Source organism: Pocillopora verrucosa, chromosome 2 (genome assembly GCF_036669915.1).
Source record: "Pocillopora verrucosa isolate sample1 chromosome 2, ASM3666991v2, whole genome shotgun sequence".
Lineage (NCBI taxonomy): Eukaryota > Metazoa > Cnidaria > Anthozoa > Scleractinia > Pocilloporidae > Pocillopora > Pocillopora verrucosa.
The window spans coordinates 36585-56065 of NC_089313.1; the positions used below are offsets into that span (position 1 = coordinate 36585).

At 40.5% G+C, this 19481-nt stretch overlaps 1 protein-coding gene across 1 annotated transcript; it reads right to left on the minus strand.

The window, feature by feature from the left end:
- Positions 1 to 16336: 16336 nt before the first annotated feature.
- On the minus strand, positions 16337 to 17489 carry LOC131782602 (uncharacterized). Its single transcript, XM_059099353.2, has 2 exons — positions 17390 to 17489; positions 16337 to 16773 (listed from the first exon to the last, which is right to left on the minus strand). The coding sequence occupies exons 1-2, from the start codon at positions 17487 to 17489 to the stop codon at positions 16337 to 16339; spliced, it is 537 nt and encodes a 178-aa protein (XP_058955336.2).
- Positions 17490 to 19481: the final 1992 nt, after the last annotated feature.

Sequence of the window (19481 nt, forward strand, 5' to 3'; positions counted from 1 at the left end):
GTTAGGGTTAGGGTTAGGGTTAGGGTTAGGGTTAGGGTTAGGGTTAGGGTTAGGGTTAGGGTTAGGGTTAGGGTTTAGGGTTAGGGTTAGGGTTTGGGATTTAGGGTTTTGGGATTTGGCTTAGGGTTTTGGGATTTGGCTTAGGGTTTTGGGATTTGGCTCAAGGTTTAGGGTTTGGTGTTTAGGGTTTTGGGATTTGGCTTAGTTTTCTGGGTTTAGGGTTTCAGGACTTGGCTTTGGGTTTTGGTTTAAGGGTTTTGGGATTTGGCTTAGGGTTTTGGGTTTAGTGCTTGGGGGTTTGGGGTTTAGGGTTTTGGGTTTAGGGTTTTTGGATTCGACTTAGGGTTTTGGGATTTGGCTTAGTTTTTTTGGGCTTAGGGTTTCGGGACTTGGCTTACGGTTTTGGGATTTGGCTTAGAGTTTTGGGTTTAATGCTTTGGAATTTGGCGTAGGGTTTTGGATAAGGGTTTTTGGAGTTGGCCTAGGGTTCTGGGATTTCGCCTAGTTTTTTTGGGTTTAGGGTTTAGGGTTTCGGGACTAGGCTAACGGTTTTGGTTTAAGGGTTTTGGGATTTGGCTTAGGGTTTTGGGTTTAGTGCTTTGGGATTTGGCTTTGGGTTTAGGGTTTCGGAATTTGGCTTAGGGTTAGGGATTTAGAGTTTTGGGATTTGGCTATGGGTTTCGGATTTAGGGTTTTGGGTTTAGGGTTTAGAGTTTGGCTTAGTTTTTTGGGTTTAGGGTTTTGGGATTTGGCGTAGGGTTTGGGGTTTAGGGTTTTGGGATTTGGTCTACGGTTCAGGGCTTAGGGTTTTGGGATTTGGTTTAGGGTTTAGGGTTTAGGGCTTTGGGATTTGGCTTTGGGCTTAGGGAGTTAGAATTTGGCTTAGGGTTCAGGGTTTTGGGAATTGTCGTAGGGTTTGGGCCTTAGGGTTTGGGGAGTTGGCTTAGGGTTTGGGGCCTAGGATTTTGGGATTTGGCTGAGGGTTTGAGGCTAAGGGTTTTGGGATTTGACTTAGGGTTTGGGGTTTAGGGTCTTGGGATTCTGCTTAGGGTTTTGGTGTTTAGGGTTTTGAGATTTGAGTTGAGGTCTTGGGATTTGGCGTAGTGTTTTGGGTTTAGGGTTTCGGGATTTGGCTTAGGGTCTTGGTTTTAGAGTTTTGGGATTTGGCTAGGGTTTTGGGTTCAGTTCTTTGGGATTTGGCTTTGGGTTTGGGGCTTCGGGATTTGGCCAAAGGTCTGGGGCTTAGGGTTTGGCATTTGGGTTAGGGTTTGGGATTTAGGGTTTTGGGATTTGGCTTAGGGTTTGGTGTTTAGGGTTTTAGGATTTGCTTAAGGTTTTGGGATTTGGCTCAGTTTTTTCGGTTTAGGGTTTTGGGACTTGGCTTAGGGTCTTGGTTTAAGGGTTTTGGGATTTGGCTTAGGGTTTTGGGTTTAGTGCTTTAGGATTTGGCTTTGGGTTTAGGGTTTCGGGATTTGGCTTAGGGTTAGGGATTTAGGGTTTTGGGATTCGGCCTAGGGTTCGGGGTTTAGGGTTTTGGGTTTTGCTTAGCGTTTTGGGTTTAGGGTTTTGGGATTTGGTGTAGGGTTTTGGGTTTAGGGTTTTTGGATTGGGCGTAGGGTTTTGGGATTTGGCTTAGTTTTTTGGGTTTAGGGTTTCAAGACTTAGTTTAGGGTTTTGGTTTAAGAGTTTTGGGATTTGGCTTTGGGTTTTGGGTTTAGTGCTTTGGGATTTGGCTTTGGGTTTAGGGTTTCGGGATTTGGCTTGGGGTTAGCGATTTAGGGTTTTGGAGTTTGGCTTAGGGTTTGGGATTTAGGGTTTTGGGATTTGGTCTAGGGTTTGGGGTTTAGGGTTTTGGGATTTTACTTAGGGTTTTGGGTTGAGGGTGTTGGTTGCTTAGGGTTTTAGGTTTAGGGTTTTGGATTTGGGGTTTAAGGTTTAAGGTTTTGGTTTTGGGTTTATAGTTTACAGCTTTGGGTTTGGGTTTTGGGTTTTGGGTTCCGGGTTTGGGTTTTGGGGTTTTGTTTTATGGGTTTAGGATTGAGGGTCTAATGTTTTTCGGTATAGGCTTGTGGGTCTAGGGTTTTGGGTTAACAGTTTAGGGTTTTGGGTTAACAGTTTAGGGTTTTGGGTTGTGACTTAGGGTTTTGGGGTAGGGGTTTTGGTTCAGGGTGTTGGTTGTAAGGTTTTGGGTTTAGTGTTTGGATTTAGGGTTTAGGGTTTAGGGTTTAGGGTTTAGGGTTTAGGGTTTAGGGTTTAGGGTTTAGGGTTTAGGGTTTAGGGTTTAGGGTTTAGGGTTTAGGGTTTAGGTTTAGGGTTTAGGGTTTAGGGTTTAGGGTTTAGGGTTTTGGGTTTAGGGGTTAGGGTTTTGGGGTTTGGTTTTATAGGTTTAGGGTTGAGGGTCTTACGTTTTGGGTGTAGGCTTTTGGTCTTATGGTTTTGGTTTAGGGTTTTGGGTTTAGAGGTAAGTGTTTTGTACTAGGGTTTTGGATTTAGGGTCTACGGTTGAGGGTTTGAGATCTTAGGTTTTCGTTTTGGGTTTTCGATTTAGGGTCTTGGGTTTAGTGTTTTGGTTTAAGGTTTTGGTTATTGGGTTTTGGGGTTTTGGTTTTGGGTTACTGGTTTAGGGATTTGGGCCGTGGGTTTAGGGTTTTGGGTTAAAGGTTTTGGAGTAGGGTTTTTGCTTAGGGTTTTGGGTTTAGAGTTTTGGGTTTTGGCTGTAGGTTTTGGGTTTTGGGTTTTGGGTTTTGGGTGTAGGTTTTAGCGTGTTGAGTATTGGGTTTTAGTTTAGGGTCTCTGGTTAGGGTTTTGGGATTTGGGTTTAGGGGTTTGGGTTGAGGGTTTTGGCTTTGAGGTTGAGGGTTTTGGCTTTGGGGTTGAGGGTTGTGTTGTAGGGTGTAGGGTTTAGTGTTTTGGGTTTAGGGTTTAGGGTCGAGGGCTTAGGGTGTTGGGTTTTGGGTTTTGGGTCTCGGATTTCAGTTTTGGGGTTTGGTTTTAGGTTTATGGTTGAGTGTTTAAGGTTTTACGTGTAGGCTTCTGGGTTTAGGGTTTTGGGTTTTGATTTAGGGTTTTGGATTCAGGATTGAGGGCTTAGGGTGTTGGGTGTTGAGTTCTTTTTAGGGTTTTCGGTTGAGGATGTTGGGTTTTGGGTCGAGGGGTTTGGTCTAGGGTTTTGGGTATAAGGCGTAGGATTTTGTGTTTTGGCTTAGGGTTTAGGGCTCTGGGATTTGGCTTTGGGTTTAGGGTTAGGGTTAGGGTTAGGGTTCATGGCTTTTGGTTAGGTTTTAGGGTATTGGGTTTTGGGCTTGGGGTTTTGGTTTAGAGTTTTTGTTTAAGGTTTAGGACTTAGGGCTTTGGGTTTAGGGTCTTGGGTTTCGGTGTAGGGATTTTGGTTTTGGGTTTTGAGTTTTGGTTTAGAGTTTTGGGTTTAGGGTTTAGGGTTTAGGGTCTAGGGTCTAGGGTCTAGGGTCTAGGGTCTAGGGTCTAGGGTTTAGGGTTTTGGTACTTGGGTTTCAGTTGCGGGTTTGATTATGATATAGGGTTTTGGTTTAGGGTCTTTGGTGTTGGGTTTTGGGTTTTGGGTTTCGGGTTTCGGGTTTTGGGTCTTGGGTTGAGGGTTGAGGGTTGAGAGTTGAGGGTTGAGGGTTTTGGTTTAAAGTTTCAGGTTAAGGGCTTAGGGTTTTGGGGTTTGGTTTAGGATTTCGGTTTAGGGTATTGAGTTTTGAGTGTTGATTTTTGGGTTTAGGGTTTTAGGTTTAGGGTTTTGGATTTTGACTTAGGGATTTGGGTGTAGGTTTTAGTGTTTAGGGTGTTGGGATTTGGGTTTTGGGTTTAGGGTTTTGGGTTTGTGTTTTGTCTTGTGGGGTTTTGTTTTATGGGTTTTGGGTGGTGGGTTTATGGTTTTTGGTGTAAGCTTCTAGGTTTAGGGTTTTGGTTTAGAGTTTTAAGTTAAGGGTTAAGGTTTGTGGGTTTTGTTTTAGGGTTTTGGATTTAGGGTTTAGGGTTTTGGGTCTTGGGTCTTGGGTCTTGGGTCTTGGGTCTTGGGTCTTGGGTTATGGTTTAGGGTTTTGGGTTTAGGGTTTAGGGTTTAGGGTTTAGGGTTTAGGGTTTAGGGTTTAGGGTTTTGCTTTAGAGTTTTGGATATAGGGTTTAGGGTTTTGGGATGTGGTTCTTGGGTTTTGGTTAGGGCTTGAGGTTTTGTTTCAGGGTTTCTCGTTTTGGATTTAGGGTTTAGGTTTAAGGATTAGGGTTTTGGTTTAGGGTTTCCGGTTTTGGATTTTGGGTTTAAGGTTTTGGCTTAGGGTGTAGGGTTTATGGTGCTGGGTGTTTTGTTTAGGGTTTAGGGTCCTGGGTTTTGGGTTTAGGGCTTAGGGCTTAGGGCTTAGGGCTTAGGGCTTAGGGCTTAGGGCTTAGGGCTTAGGGCTTAGGGCTTAGGGCTTAGGGCTTAGGGCTTAGGGCTTAGGGCTTAGGGCTTAGGGCTTAGGGCTTAGGGCTTAGGGCTTAGGGCTTAGGGCTTAGGGCTTAGGGCTTAGGGCTTAGGGCTTAGGGTTTTGGGTTTTAGGTCTTGGGTCTTGGGTCTTGGGTCTGGATTTAGGGTTTTGAGTTTAGGGTTTTGAGTTTTGGTTTAGGGTTTTGGATTCAGTGTTTAGGGTTAGGGTTTAGGATTTAGGGATTTGGGCCTTGGGTTTTTGTTTAGGGTTTTTTTAGGGTATGGGGTTTTGGTTTACGGTGGGGGTTTTGGGGTTTTGGGTTTAGGGTTTAAGGGTTTGGTTAAGGGTTTTGGGTTAAGGGTTTAGGATTTTGGGTCTTCGTTTTGGTTTAGGGTTTACAGTTCAGTTTAGGGTTGAAGGTATTGGGACAGGTGTTGGGTCTAGGGTTTAGGGTTTAGGGTTTAGGGTTTAGGGTTTTTGGTTTAGGGGTTTGGAGTAAGGGCTTACGGTTTTGGGTTTGGCCTAGGGTTTTGGTCTTAGGGTTTAGGGTTTTGAGTGTAGGTTTTAGGGTGTTAGTGTAGGTTTTAATGTGTTGGATGTAGGTCCTAGGGTGTTGGGTGTTGAGTCGGGTTTAGGTTTAGGTTTAAGTTTAGGGTTGAAAGCTTTTGAATTTAGGTTTTGGATTGAGGGTTTTGGGTTTAAGGTTTAGGGTTAGGGTTAGGCTTGGGTTTTGGTGTAGGGTTTAGGGTTTTGGTTTAGGGTTTTTCGGTTTTGGGTTTTGGGTTTAAGGCTTTTGTAGAGAGTTTTGGTTTTAGGTTTAGGGTTTTGCTTAGGGTTTTGGGCATAGGTTTTAGGGTTTTGGGTCTTGGGTTTTGGTTTAGGGCTTTGGGAGTTGGGTTTTGGGTTTTAGGTTTAGGGTTTAGGTTTAGGGTTTTGGTTTAGGGTTTTGGGTGTAGGGTTTAGCATTTTAGGTTTTAGGGTTTAGGGTTTTGGATGTAGGGTCTAGCGTTTTGCTTAGGGTTATGGATGGGGTTAGGGTTAGGGTTTTGAGTTGCGTGTTGGGTTGAGTGTTTCAGTTTAGGGTTATGGTTTAGTGTTTAGGGGTTTTTCTGAGTCTGGGGTTTTGGGTTTTGGGTTTTAGGTTTCGGGTTTCGGGTTTCGGGTTTCGGGTTTCGGGTTTCGGGTTTCGGGTTTCGGGTTTCGGGTTTCGGGTTTCGGGTTTCGGGTTTCGGGTTTCGGGTTTCGGGTTTCGGGTTTCGGGTTTCGGGTTTCGGGTTTCGGGTTTCGGGTTTCGGGTTTCGGGTTTCGGGTTTTGGGTTTTGGGTTTCGGGTTTTGGGTTTTGGGTTTTGGGTTTCGGGTCTTGGGTTTTGGGTTTGGGTTTTGGGTTTGAATTTTTGGTTTCGGGTTTCAGTTTTTCTGAGTCTGGGGTTTTGGGTTTTGGGTTTTGGGTTTCGGGTCTTGGGTTTTGGGTTTTGGGTTTGGGTTTTGGGTTTGAATTTTTGGTTTCGGGTTTCAGTTTTTCTGAGTCTGGGGTTTTGGGTTTTGGGTTTTGGGTTGCAGGTCTTGGGTTTTGGGTTTTGGGTTTCGGGTTTTGGGTTTTGAGTTTCGAGTTTTGGGTTTTGGGTTTTGGGTTTTGGGTTTTGGGTTTTGGGTTTTGGGTTTTGGGTTTTGGGTTTTGGGTTTTGGGTTTTGGGTTTTGGGTTTTGGGTTTTGGGTTTTGGGTTTCAGTTTTTGGTTTTGGGTTTGGGGCTTGGGGCTTGGGCTTATGGGTGTAGGGTTGACGGTTTAAGGTTTTTGATGTAGCCTTCTGGGGTTTAAGGTTTTGGATGTAAGGTTTAGGGTTTTAGGTTTTTTTCTTGGGTTTTATGTTAAGGGTTTTAGTAGTTGGGGTTTGGGTTTAGGGTTTTAGGTTTAGGGTTTTGGTTTAGGGTTCTGGGTATAGGGTTTCGCGTTTTGGGTTTTAGGTTTAGGGTTTTGGTTAAGGGGTTTGGATGTTGGGTTTAGCGTTTTGGGGTTTTGTTGTATGGGGTTGAGTGTTTAATGTTTAAGGTTTCTGCTGGAGGCTTTTGGGTTTAGGGTTTTGGTTAGGGTTTGTGTGTTAAGGGTTTAGATGTTGGGTTTTGTTTTAGGGTTTGGGTCTTGGGTCTTGGGTTTTTGTTTAGGGTTTTGGGTTTGGGGGTTTGGGTTTATGGGTTCAGGGTTGATGGTTTAAGGTTTTTGGTGTAGCCTTCTGTGTTTAGGGTTTTGGGTGTAAGGTTTAGGGTTTAAGGTTTTTTCTTGGGTTTTGGTTTGGGGTTTTGGATTTTTGGGCTTCGGGTTTTGGGTTTTGGGGCATTGGGTTTTGTGTTTGGGGGTTCGGGGTTTGGGTTTATTGGTTTAGGGTTGATGGTTTAAGGTTTTTGGTGTAGCCTTCTGGGCTTAGAGTTTTGGGTTTAAGGTTTAGGGTTTAGGGTTTAGGGTTTTTTTCTTGGGTTTTGGTTTAGGGTTTTGGGTTTCGTGTTTTTGGTTTCAGGTTTTGGGTTTTGGGTTTCAGTTTTGGGTTTGAGGTTGTGGATAGTGTTGGGGTAAGGTTGGGGGTTGAGTTGGGGTTGTGGCTATTTTTGGGCTTGAGGCTATCCTTTGTGCTGATGGTTTGGTTGAGAATGGGGTTTGGGTTGAGGTTCGTGTCAGAGCTTGGGTGGGGCCTAGGGTTGGGATTGGATTTTTGTTTGTGCTTCGGGTTGGAGCTGAGTGGGCCTTGTGGTTGGGGTTCAGGCTGGGGTTTGAGATCTGGTTAGGATTAGGTTTTGAGGTGGTTTTAAGGTTGTGGTTTGCGTTGGTGTTTGTGTCGGGGTAAGGGTTGGGATTTGAGTTGGGGTTGTGGTTGTTTGGGGTTGAGGCTTTCCTTTGTGCCAGGGTAGGGTTGAAGTTGGGCTTTGGTTGAGGTTGTAAGTGTGGTGTGAGTTGGATACTTTGTTGAGGATTAAGTTTGGGTTGATGTTTGAGTTGTTTCCTTGGCTGGGGTTGGAGCTAAGGATTGGTCTCGAGTAGGGGTTGAGTTGGTGTATGGGTTAGGGTTAAGGTTACCGTTGAGTTTAGGGAAAGGGTAGGAATCGAAGACTGGGATGAACTTTTCTTTGAAGTTGTGTTTCCTGCTTTGGTTACTATTAGGGTTTGAGTTTGTAATAGGGTTTAGGCTTGGGATTTGGCTCGAGGTTGTAATTAGGGTCTGTGGTTGGCTCGGAGTTTGAGTTGGGGTTTGCATTGGGTTCGGGTTGCTTTTGGAGTTAAGGTTTTTGCTAGTGGTTGGGCGTGGAGTTGGGTTTAGTGTTTGTGTTTGAGGTAGGGCTTTTCCATAGGACGAGATTAAAGTTTTTCTTAGGGTTAGCTTAGGGTTTTGCTCAGGGCTAACTTAGGATTTTCTTTTAGGTTAGCTTAGGGTTGCTTAGAGTCAAAATTAGCGTAAGGATTAGGGGTTTCATTTGGGATTGTGGTTGTCAATGAGGTTAGTATTACGGTTTTGGTTGGAGTTGGGATTTGGGATGGGGTTCCGGTTTAGGTTGGTATTTTGCTTAGGGTTTCGGTTTAGGGTGAAGTGGTATTGGGTAGGGGTTATGGTTTGTGTTCGAGCTTGGGTTGTGGATGGGGCTGGGGTTTTCGTTGGGGCTGAGGTTAGGTTTAGGGTGGAGTTGGATTAGGGTCAGGGCTGAGGTTGGTGTTGGTATGGGGGTTTGTCTAGGGTTGGTCTTTGGGTTGGTTTAGGGTTTAGCTTTTATTTGTGGTTGGGTTCGGGCTGGGTTTAGGGGAAGTGTTTGAACTTGTGGTTGTGATTCAGCTTTTCGTTTTGTTTGGTGTCGGGGTTAGGGTGGGGTTAAATTAGGGCTGGGCTTCAGTTGGTTTTTGTGTTGGGGTCTTATTTGGGATTCAAGCTCGAGTAGGTCTTAGGGTTAAGATTTTATTTGGGACTGGACTTGGGGTTAGTTTAAGGATCGAGGTTTGAGTTGGTGTTGTCGTTGTTAGGAGTAGGGTTAGGGGTTGGGCTTGGTTGGTTTGCATTGAAGCTGAGGTTGGGATGAGAATTTCAATCAGGTTTTGGTTCGAACGGGGGTGGGGTTTGGAGTTTGGGCTTTATTTGGGATTGTGGTTGTTCGGGTTTTAGTTGTGGCTTTGGTTGTGGTTTATGGTCAGGGTTGGGGTGAGGCTAGGGTTTGATGTGGTGTGGGGCTGAGGGTTTGGTTTAAGGTTGGGTTTGTGGTATGAAGCCTGGGTTGGTGATAGGGTTGGTGTTGGAATTGGGATCGAAGTTGGAATTGGAATTAGGGTTAGGGTTAGCTTTTGGGTTGGTGTTGGGGTTTGGGTTTGGGTTTTGGTTTTGGTTTGGGTTTGTGTTTGGGTTTGGGTTTGGGTTTGGGCTTGGGTTTAGCTTAGGGTTATGTTTGGTGTTGGGATTAAGAGTTGGGATTCGTGTTGGTGTTGTATTGTTTTGGGTTTCGTTTAGATTTGAGTTAGAATTAAAGTTGAGATTGGGGATTGAGGAGGGGTTGTGGCTGTGGTTTGGGATTTTTTGAGTTGAAGTTGTGGATTGGGATGTGGTTGGGGTTAGATTTTGGCTTTCTGGTGTTGGTTTCTGGGTTTGAGTTTGGGTTTGGGTTGTGGTTTGGGTATGGAATTGAGTTAGGTTAGGACCTAGTGTTGCTGTTGGGGCTAAGGTTTGAGTTAGGGTTAAGGTTGGTTAGGGGTTGAGGTTGGGGCTTAGGCTTAAGTATGGGTTTAGGTTCGAGTTTGAGTTGTGGTTGAAGGTGGAGTAAGGACTTTGGTGAGGTTTGGGTCTGGGGTTTTTGTATTGGTTTTGGTGAGGTGTGGGTCTGGGGTTTGGGTTTTTTTTGTTTGGGGTTGGGGTTGGGGTTGGGGTTGGGGTTGGGGTCGGGGTCGGGGTCGGGGTCGGGGTTGGGGTTGGGTTAGGGCTTTTTTACAACTATTTTTAAAAGTATGAACGTAATCAAAACTTACCAAAACGTTTTTATTGCCAGTTTCTTTGCCCAGAAGGTACTTGCGTTGATTCTTGACATAATACAGAACATTTGTCATACATTTTTGTTTCCCTGACGAGAAGGACATAATAAGAATGAATATAAACTCAGACGGGAAATGAGAAATATTTTCAATTTTGAAGTTCCGTAAAAATGAAAAATCATTCATAGTTGTAGAAGAAAAAGAAAACGACTGAAGTCTGGCACTGTAGTTTTTTTCAATCGACAGTCTCAATAATTTTGTTCGGAAATCATTCTCACGTTTACAATTTGGCATCTCTAGCCTTTTTAATGATAGATAATGATTTTGCCATCATCTCTACTGCATATCTTAACTTTTCTTCGTTCTACGATGAACGATCAAAAATTTAAAATGTGCTATCTGTAAAACAAACTTCCAACACACTCATTAGGTTTTCATATGGAACAGTACATTCTCTGGGAATATTTTTGACTACTGGTACGGTCTCTGATAGACAGGCTAACAAGTTTTCTAAGATTCAACAATCTCGTACTCACAGAAAGTAAACAAAATACCACATGAATGGAGGGTCAGTTGATCATATTCTGTAGGCCTTACTCTTTGCATCACAAAACAAGTATATCCATATTATTTCCAAGAGTTTCCATCAAATAAAAGAATCTGGAATGCTTCAATTATAGGTCACGCTAAAAAGGGTTCTGTAGGAGCCAAAAATGTAAATTAGGGGAAGAACCAGGGGTAAGTCAGGGAGTTCAAACCCTCTCCCTCCCCCATCATCTGATCTGTGCTTTTTTAACAACCAGTATGACCCCTTAATTCTACACTGAGTAATTCAATTGTGGGCCATGCTACGCCACAAGCAATATTTTAAAATGGGTTTTTTTCATTACGAGAACCGCTTACACTTTACAAGTAAACAAGATTGGGCCAACAAATATCAAAATTTAACAAGTCGCCAAACTTTACCCAGCTACAATATTTGATAATGTGAGTATTCCTACTTATTCAGTCTCTTTATCTGCACATCATCCTCTAATTGATCTGACGATATGAAAAATTTTCATAAAAAAGAACGCGTTTCTTAAAAGATGAAGGAGGATATGACTTTTCAACGTCACTAAACTTTCACACATCAGTGACAAAGTTTCAAACAAAGGAATCGCAATTCCATCAAAAAAGCCGGAAAGCTTAGGTTTATATGCATTAGTTTTCTTTTTCTGGCCTAGAGTCGTTGCAGAACAGGAGTAGAAAGGGAAAAGGTTGACTAGAGACTTAAAAATTTTGATTTGCATAGAAATTCTGGATCCAAAGAACTTAATTTCCTCAGGGACGCTCGCAAATCATTTGCTAAAATGACTGGAACTGGAAATCTGGTATGTCATCCAATTATGAAATACTCTTCTCATCAGCCAGCGTTCCAATGCCAAACATATACCATCCAAAAGGATATGGATAGTTATGTTGAGGAAAAAAAGCGGTATAGGGCCCGATAGTGTAACCCACTTTGCAACGCATTTCATTCAAATTTCCCATTCTTGAATCCGACTCTTACATGACCAATTTTTAAATCATCGTTTACAATAAATTTAAAGAAAATATTAACTGCCGTTTATATATCAACTATTAATTGTTGTAGGCATTGTGTGAACAGGAGGTCCTAAAGTACACACTTCGATAAACCCCCACGAATGAGGGTAGGGGGATAATGAAGGGCCCCTGAAGAATAAAGTGGCAGTCGATTTGCAAGACACAAGATATTGAAGCAAATTATGCAACTGTTATGGTTAATAGATCTTATTTCGGTAAGTTGAATCCTTCCTGATGAAGTCAAGCTTGAAGTCGACTTGCCTGTTGTTGAAGGGAAGGAGATCGGTTTTTTTAAAGTTATTTCACATGGCGTTTCAGAAAAATTCAATTAATAAAGTCATAGGCATTATTTCATTTTGGCTATGTCGCACGCTGTCTTACAAAGTCTTTAAGCGAAGTTTCACTGGTTGATGTTGCACACTTATATTTTACACTCAGGTTGCTTATTCATCTTCAATATGTAAATCATAACCTTAACTTTATTAAAATACCACGAAAATTTGCATATGAAAATATAGGCAAGGAATCTGACACTTTTCCATCATTAACTGTGTGGCAATTGAATTACATGCTTACCGTCGGCTGGCAGTTAAAGGATTGGTTTTTTTTTGGTAAAATAATTGTTACATTTTGTATTGGTACGAAAGTCTGCCTCCGTTTATACTGGAACAAAAACCATTTACCCCTAACTTAAGCCCAAACTCAAATCAAAAGTTAACCTAAGCCCACACACAAACCCTGAACTTAACCCAAACACACACCCATACACCCATGATGGTTGAGTTGGGGTTGTGGTTGTGGTCGTGGTATTGTTCAGGTTGGCAATAAATTTACGAGTACTGCTTTGGTTTTCAAAAATCTAAATGGTATTTGTTAAGTGATTGTTTTGTACTTGATTGGTTCGAATTTGGCCATGTTTCTACTCTCTAGTCTATGGCTACGTGCTCAGCTACTGATCTTGGAGACTTATCAATTAAAAACAATAGGATTTTTTCAACCAATTTGTTAAAGTAAATAAGCTGCCGTGGGTGGAAAAAAAATTCTCCGATAAACACTAAAAATCACGCACGGTTTAACAAGCAAAAGGAAAAATTGACTGAAAGCCCGCTACTGTTGATAGAAAAAATCTACATAATAGATACAATTTTAATTTATGTACATACCCTCTTGCAAGATATCCAGCACCTCCTTACTCAGAAGGGGATCTTGGTTCTTAACCACCTGTTTCTGTCCTTGTATGGTAAAATTTAGGGGTACATTCTGTTGTGACCCTGCCCAGTCATACACCTCCTTTCATTTAAAGAAAGAAATTTCTTTAAAAAATTGTCTTTAATATGAAGTGTGACTAGGAAAGGTACAAAATAGCCTGCAGTGGGCGGGTGCTCCTTTCCTTTGGAAAGTGGGTTGCCTTTTTAACTAGAATTAGTGGTCTGAAGCTGGCTTTTCTTGTCATGTGTTGAGATGAAGAGGATTACAGATATTTGGTTAAACTGTAAATGAATAGACTCAGTTTTATTTCCTCTGATCAAGAAATACTTATCAAAGAAAAGAGGAAATTAATACTTGTAAGTAAGTGACCATGTAGATATATAAAATATCTACACATCTTGAATAAAATTTATTTTCATAAATCCTTAAAAGAGAGAGATAGAAACACTGTGTTTATCATTCCAATAATTGATCTTAAATGATATTCATCTTAACTACTCATACACAAGTTATTGTAAATACCTGGAAAAGGGCAGTTGCCTTGAATTTGCATTTCAGTCGGGTACTGCCACACGGTAGGATTATCGTTATGCCCTCTTTGTCCTCAAGCAGTACCCACTGACCCCCTACCTCTCACCTATGAAGTTAAAAGATAAAAATATTTCTTATGTTTTGTTATGTTGAACTCCCCAGACTTCATTCCAAAAAGAAAGAAGGGGGGAATTAAAACACCAAAGAGGCAGAAATTAACTGCAGCAATTATCCAGTGATTCTGAAAGGTTGCCTTTACGAGTATTACTGGGGGGCTATCTACAGAGTCATTATTTTGATTTCAATATTCTCTATTAGTGAGGATGTACATTTCTACCTAATTTTATTGAAGGATTTTTTCTTTCTTTTATCCACTGATTGGTCTTATAGTATGAAGGCAATATAGGAAATTATTGTTTTCAAGACATGTCATAAGAAGTTTTTCCCCTACTCATCACCAAAGACACTAGCACAACATTGTAAAATTTGATTAGCAGATTGGGTTAACCCTTTCACTCCCAAGATCTAATTAGTAATTCTCCTTACTATCTGCCATACAATTCTTATGATGTTAGTTCAGAGAATTTGGTATTGGATCAACTAATAATCCCATGATTGATACTTGTCTCTATTCTCATCACCTGCTTGCTTGATATTGTATTGATATTGTAAGGAGAAATTCTGTCTTGGTCACTTGTGGGAGTGAAAGGGTCAACACTCCAGGACATACTTCTCTATGTTCATTGGCCTGGCTTTTCTGTCGACATAAACTTATACTTTTATCATTCATTAATATCAAAACATTATGAATTGGCTTTAATGGGGTGTAGCATATTGTAGAGATATGTTTGAGACATATTAGAGATATGTAATATTATACTATTCACCTCCATATCTATCCTAGTGGTTTGATCCTCCTTGTCATTGTGGACTTTCACTCTCTTGCTGACAGAAAAATATTTGTTGAAGTGAAGATTGATGACAATTATTTACTGATATTTCCCTTAATTTGATTGTTTTGTTAAATGGAAATTAAGAATATGGAACAATTTGCCTTAGTTAGGTACACTTTGATACCTGGACCGTAAAAGTGGTACATGTATCATGTTTTTTCTGAAGGTAAGTAAGGTGCTAGAAGCAAATTTGGGCCATTGTTTGATTTAATATGGTTTAGTATGACTCGCATATGAGTCATAGCAAGTGTCTAGTATATATGATTAATAATCAAGGAAGATTGTTATGCTGATTATCTTACCATTTCTTCTTTACAATCTGAAAGGCCAGCTGGCCCTGCTGAAGAAAATCTTCCAAGTCATCCATGTTTATGTTGTTGAGGGACTAAAAAAATAAAATAGTTATGAACTTTCAAGGAGGAGTGTCTTCCAACATTGCAACTTTTGGCATTGGCAAGGAAGGTAATCTCTCAACTACCCCAAAAGATGTTTGCTTCTTTTCCCTGCCAATATCTTGTATGTTGTTTTCATTCTTCTGTCAAATGCATATTGCACTTTCATTGTAATTGTATGGTTGAAAGGGTAAGAGCTATAGTGTGTATGTTTAATAAGTGCAGTTTACAGGAAATGGTAAATAATGTATGATAAAGTTTACTCTAAAATATGAAAACCTACCTGAAAAACGTTCCATCAAGACCGGCCTGGTATAGGTTGGTGCTAGAAAAAAAAAACTCACTTTCATGGCTGTTTAGGCCAAACTTTGATATCACTGAAGAAAGAAAGAAAGAAAGATTTTTACTTAATTCCCAAAGATAAAATAAAACAGAGAATTTTGTCTTTTTTCTTGAATCTCTGTACTGCTTCATTCTCTTCAATGTACACCATCTATTGTATACAAGGAATCAGCATTGGGATAATTGATTTACCTCTTCTGCCACTCCCACTCTCCATACATGCCTTCCAGTAATGCAGCTCAGCTGATGTTGTCTGAAACATGCTACAAATTCTGCAGATAGTTAAAAATAGAAACAAAAAGGATTACCTTTGGGGATTTGTTAACAAATAGTGTAGGGATTACCCTCACTTTGATAACCCAAGTACGCAATTTGATATGAATTGGAAGATTCTAAATCATGTGTGTACTCTAATTGGTGAAGCATCATGTCATGTTTAGTAACATAACGCTATTATTTGTGGAAATGGCTGATATAAGACCTCCCTCAGCTTCGAACCAAGAATCACTTAACCTTTATTTGAATTTCTCGCAACAGGCAACGGAATTTGAACTTTAAACTATTGCTGTCTTAATAACTACATCATAGCCATACAGACCCAGGATCCTAATTTTATGACAACAATCAGCAAGCAGGTAACCTTCACACAGGATCAAGATTATTACCCTGTTTTATAACAATTAGTTTACAAATTTTTAAGTCTTTCTTTGCCTGGTAGCACATCTACAAAAAAGCAGGCAAAAGAAGTGTCTACTTTAGCAAAATTTCGTTTTTTCAGAGAAATCTTCTTTTCCAGCTCTTTAACAGAATTGAAATGTGTTTGGAAGGAGAATTTGATTCAAAATTTATTTGTAATGATACCAGTCCTTGTTGCAGATACTATTAAGAATGGAGGGGGGGGGGAAGGGGGGGTGGGGCTGGATGATTTATTTTTTGGGTATTCCCTGGGTGTTTTGATTGAGTAAGGGCTTAATGAAAACCTGTTGAAAGCCAAATCACTGAAATTTAAGTCTTATTTCTTCTGTTCCCTCTCCCAGTGAAAGGGAGCGGGAACAGAAGCATTACCTGGCATTTTGTGTAGTTTCACTCAAATACCTGGTATGCTTAGGGTAGAGAGCCCCTATAACCACATTAGTAGCAACTCTAATGTGCACAATAAGTTTTGTAATTATGGGGTAGCACTTTTCTGTAGCCACATGCAAAGGAAGTAGACAAAAAATTTACATTTATGGAACCTTCCACACATATCTTATATTTCCTAAGGCTATAATAGTCGATACAAACCTCATCAAAGGTGAGAATTAAAAAGATTTGTAGGGGGCTCCAACCTAGCATAGTTGTCATAAAGCTCCCTCTCACATAGGAGCACCTAGGGGTAGGGAGGAGGTAGGAGGGAAGCCATTGCAAAACCTGTGTTGAGGAAATCCTGTCTGTTTAGGGCTTTCACCCTACTATTTATGTGTTTCCTTAGAAATGCAACATGTACTGTTAGTCTAGGTTTTAGCAAGTAAGTTGCATCTAAGCAACTATAATTTGATTATTTTTTTAAACACATTTGGTTCCATTTTTGTGGAAATCATGTCTGGAAACAGTTTTTCACCCCTTGTCTGTGTCTAATCTACCTTTCCAATTAACAGTACCTTTTCCATGGTTTTGACAAACAGCTCCCACTAGGCTGAGGTCTTCTTGAAGGACACCAACTACATTTAAATGTTTTCCCATTAAAACATTGAATTTGACCATTATTGATGTATTGTAAAGTAAATAATTGTCACCATAAAGCCAGTGCAGCAATCAATGATAGTAAAGTATTGTTAAGGTGTGACAAGGGTCTGGTTTGATTGGGCTGATAGAAGGTTGATGTTAGGTTGGGCCAGTGGAGAGTGGGGTTGGGGTTTAGGGTTAGGGTTGAGCAAGTGGAGGAGCAAAGCTGGGTTGGGATGATTGAGGAGTGGGGTTAGGTTGGGCAAATGGCAGGGTGAGGTTAGGTTGGGCTAGTGGAGGATTGGGGTTAGGATGGGCCAGTAGAATGGTGGGGTTAGGTTGGGCTAGTGGAGGGTTGGAGTTAGTTTGGGCTGGTGGAAGAGTGGGGTTAAATTGGGCAAGTGGAGGAGCAGGGTTCATGGGGGCTAGTGGAGGATTGGGGTTAAGTTGGGCAAGTGGAATGGCGGGATTACGTTGGGTTAATGGAGGAGTGTGGTTAGTTTGGGCAAGTGGAATGGGGGAATTAGGTTGGGTTAGTGGAGGAGTGGGGTTAGTTTGGGCTAGTGGAGGAATAAGATTAGGTTGGGTCGATGAAGGGATTGGAGTTGATACTATAGATGTCGAGATATTTGAGGCTGAAATCAAGAATGAGATTCTCATCACAAGGGGTCAATCACATATTGCTACTAGGGGATATTTTTCTTAATATAATTGTGAATTTCTGTCTGATAGCCTCATCACAAGGGGTCAAAAACATATTGCTACTAGGGGATATTTTTCTTAATATAATTGTGAATTTCTGTCTGATAGCCTTCAATGTGGTCGTTGATTACTTCAATAGTTTACATAAATAGAAACATCTTTCCTTTGAAAGTTTTAATTTTTTTGACGGTGTGAGAGTTAAGAACAGTGCACAAATGCAACTTGCTAAAAATTCATAGCAGTAAGAAAACATCTGCACTGGTTTGCCTTGGGGCTTTTGTCTATTGGTAACCAGTAAAGAGTTTTGAGATTTGGGATATAAAGTGTAGATGGGCTTCAAACTCCACAATTGGCCAATTCTGAGGACATGTGTTAACAGTAAGGAACTATTACATGTGATGAAAAAAAAATTTTGGAAATGGGGGAGAGACAACTTCCATGGCATGAAGTGGAGGACACAAGACCAAAAAGTTTCAGTGGAATGAAGATGGCTGAGAAAGAAAGACATTATGCTAATCATTTTATGTAATGAAAAGCTAAGTCACTAACCTGGATTTGTAAGCCACAGGAAATTGTTCTTTTTCCTTGATCCTCCAAATAATTCCATCAGCTTTACACCATCTCGGTGGGCAGTTGCAACCTTTGACATGGCATGCCCTCAAAAGTATGATGCAAATAACTCTAACCTAGTGTAAGGAAATATTAGAGATTGGTATCACCATATCATAATAATTCATTATATTGTAATTTTGAATATTTGTCCCTCACTTTACTAGAAATTTTCTTAAACATTGCACTTGCAGAAATTACACATAGGCAGCATTTGCCCAAGAAAGGTAAAAACATTAGAACATACTGTCATCATAGGGGCCAATATTCTTAAGCCCTTTAACTCCTAGATCTAAATCTGTAATTCTCCTTACTGTCAATCATACAATTCTTGTAATATTAGTTCAGAGAACTAAGTACTGGATCAACTACAGCTGGATAAACCGCGGGTAATCTATAAATTTTTCCACAAACTGTTGTTGGTGCGGGTTATAGGAAGGTGCGGGTAATATAATAATTTTTAAAGCTTCCAGTGTAGTTAAAAACGATTACAGGAAAAAAAGAACAGGTGATAAGATACACTACAGACACTCTTCAAAAAGCTTGTGCAATAACTCATTTATTTTGCGCAGATTGCTCATTATAACAAGTATAGGAAATCGTATGAACGCGAGTGCATTTCGTGATTTATGGGCACGAGTGATGTTTTGAAAGTTCTCAAAATTGCACGAGCCGTAGGCGAGTGTAATTTGAGAACTTTCAAAACATCACGAGTGACCATAAATCACGAAATGCACGAGCAGGTTCATACGATTTTTTATTTATTATATTCTCGACAAAATTACTCCATCGGTGTTTCCATGGCAACTTCTCCGTATTGCACTCTATAACCTCTATTGCACCCTATAACCTATTTATGCATTCATCATTGACCAATCAGAAACGCGATATTTTGTTGAGTATATAATAAGAGACTTTATCGCTCTCGATGAAAGCCGATGCAAATCGAAAACATAAAACTCGATAACATAGCTTTTATCTTGTTCGTTCTCTTACTTTCGTACCTTGTCAGTTTCACAGCTTGTTTCTTTGTTTAGTTCAAATAAACAATTCTCACTTACACGGAAAGTGAACTTGAAAATAAAAGAATTCAACTACTGTGAAAAGTCTGGCTTCAGGGCAAATCACACGGAAAATGATGCCCACATGTTCATTTCGTGGCGCCGCATAATTAATTAGCGCAAATATTCGACGTATCATAGAAGTTCTCTTAGCTAGCACTAACTTGAGGTAAAGAGTATTTTCCCGTTTCAAGCGATTTCTCCGACTCAGTAAATCGGGTGATGTCAATTTTTTTTAGAACAGATTTTTACAATTGGTATCATTCTCAATGAAACAGCGAAGACAAAAAGTGTGAAAATTTATTAACTGCACGCTAAAGGATAACATGTCAACAAGAAAAATGAAGGAACTTTGTGTGAGTCAACGATTTTCCTTTTTTGGGGTGCGGGTTATCTGCCAGTGCAGGTAATCTGTTGAAATTTTTTTTCTCGTTACTACAAAAATTGACCAATGTGGGTAATCTGCTGCGCGGGTAATTGGACGGAAATTACGGTAATTATCCCCAAATTTATATTTTACTTTATTCATATCTCTTGTCTGGTTGATATTGTAAGGAGAAATTGTCTTGGTCACTCTTAGGAGTTTAAGGGTAAAAGACCAGTGTGAAATTTACATTTTATCTGAGAGGGTAACAAATATGTGTATAATTTTGTTTTTTTCCTCCTGGAAAAAGTTTGGTTTTCACTCTTCCAAACTCTTCGTCAAAGGTTACGATAACAATATTAAAAAGTAATTTAAGAATGACTGGTTATTTCCATTGATTGTGCAAGTATTGAAATGGCTGAGTAAGCGCGTTTTCTAGCAGAGTACATCCGGCGTTCTAAGGTATCAGAAAAGGAAAATTAGCGCATTAGCGAAAATAGCAAACAAACTATTCGAGCTATCCCTTTAAAGGTCTACATTTTCGCGGAGTCTAATAAGGACTGATGTGGGTTATTCAATTTACTTTTAAAATTTTGATCGTTGAGCA

Excerpts from the sequence above, each read along its gene's own strand:
- LOC131782602 (XM_059099353.2), bottom strand. The coding sequence starts at position 17,489 with ATGTCAAAGGTTGCAACTGCCCACCGAGATGGTGTAAAGCTGATGGAA. Across the intron at positions 16,774-17,389 it reads CCTGTGGCTTACAAATCCAG|CCTCAAATATCTCGACATCT; the intron begins GTTAGTGACTTA and ends TCTTGATTTCAG.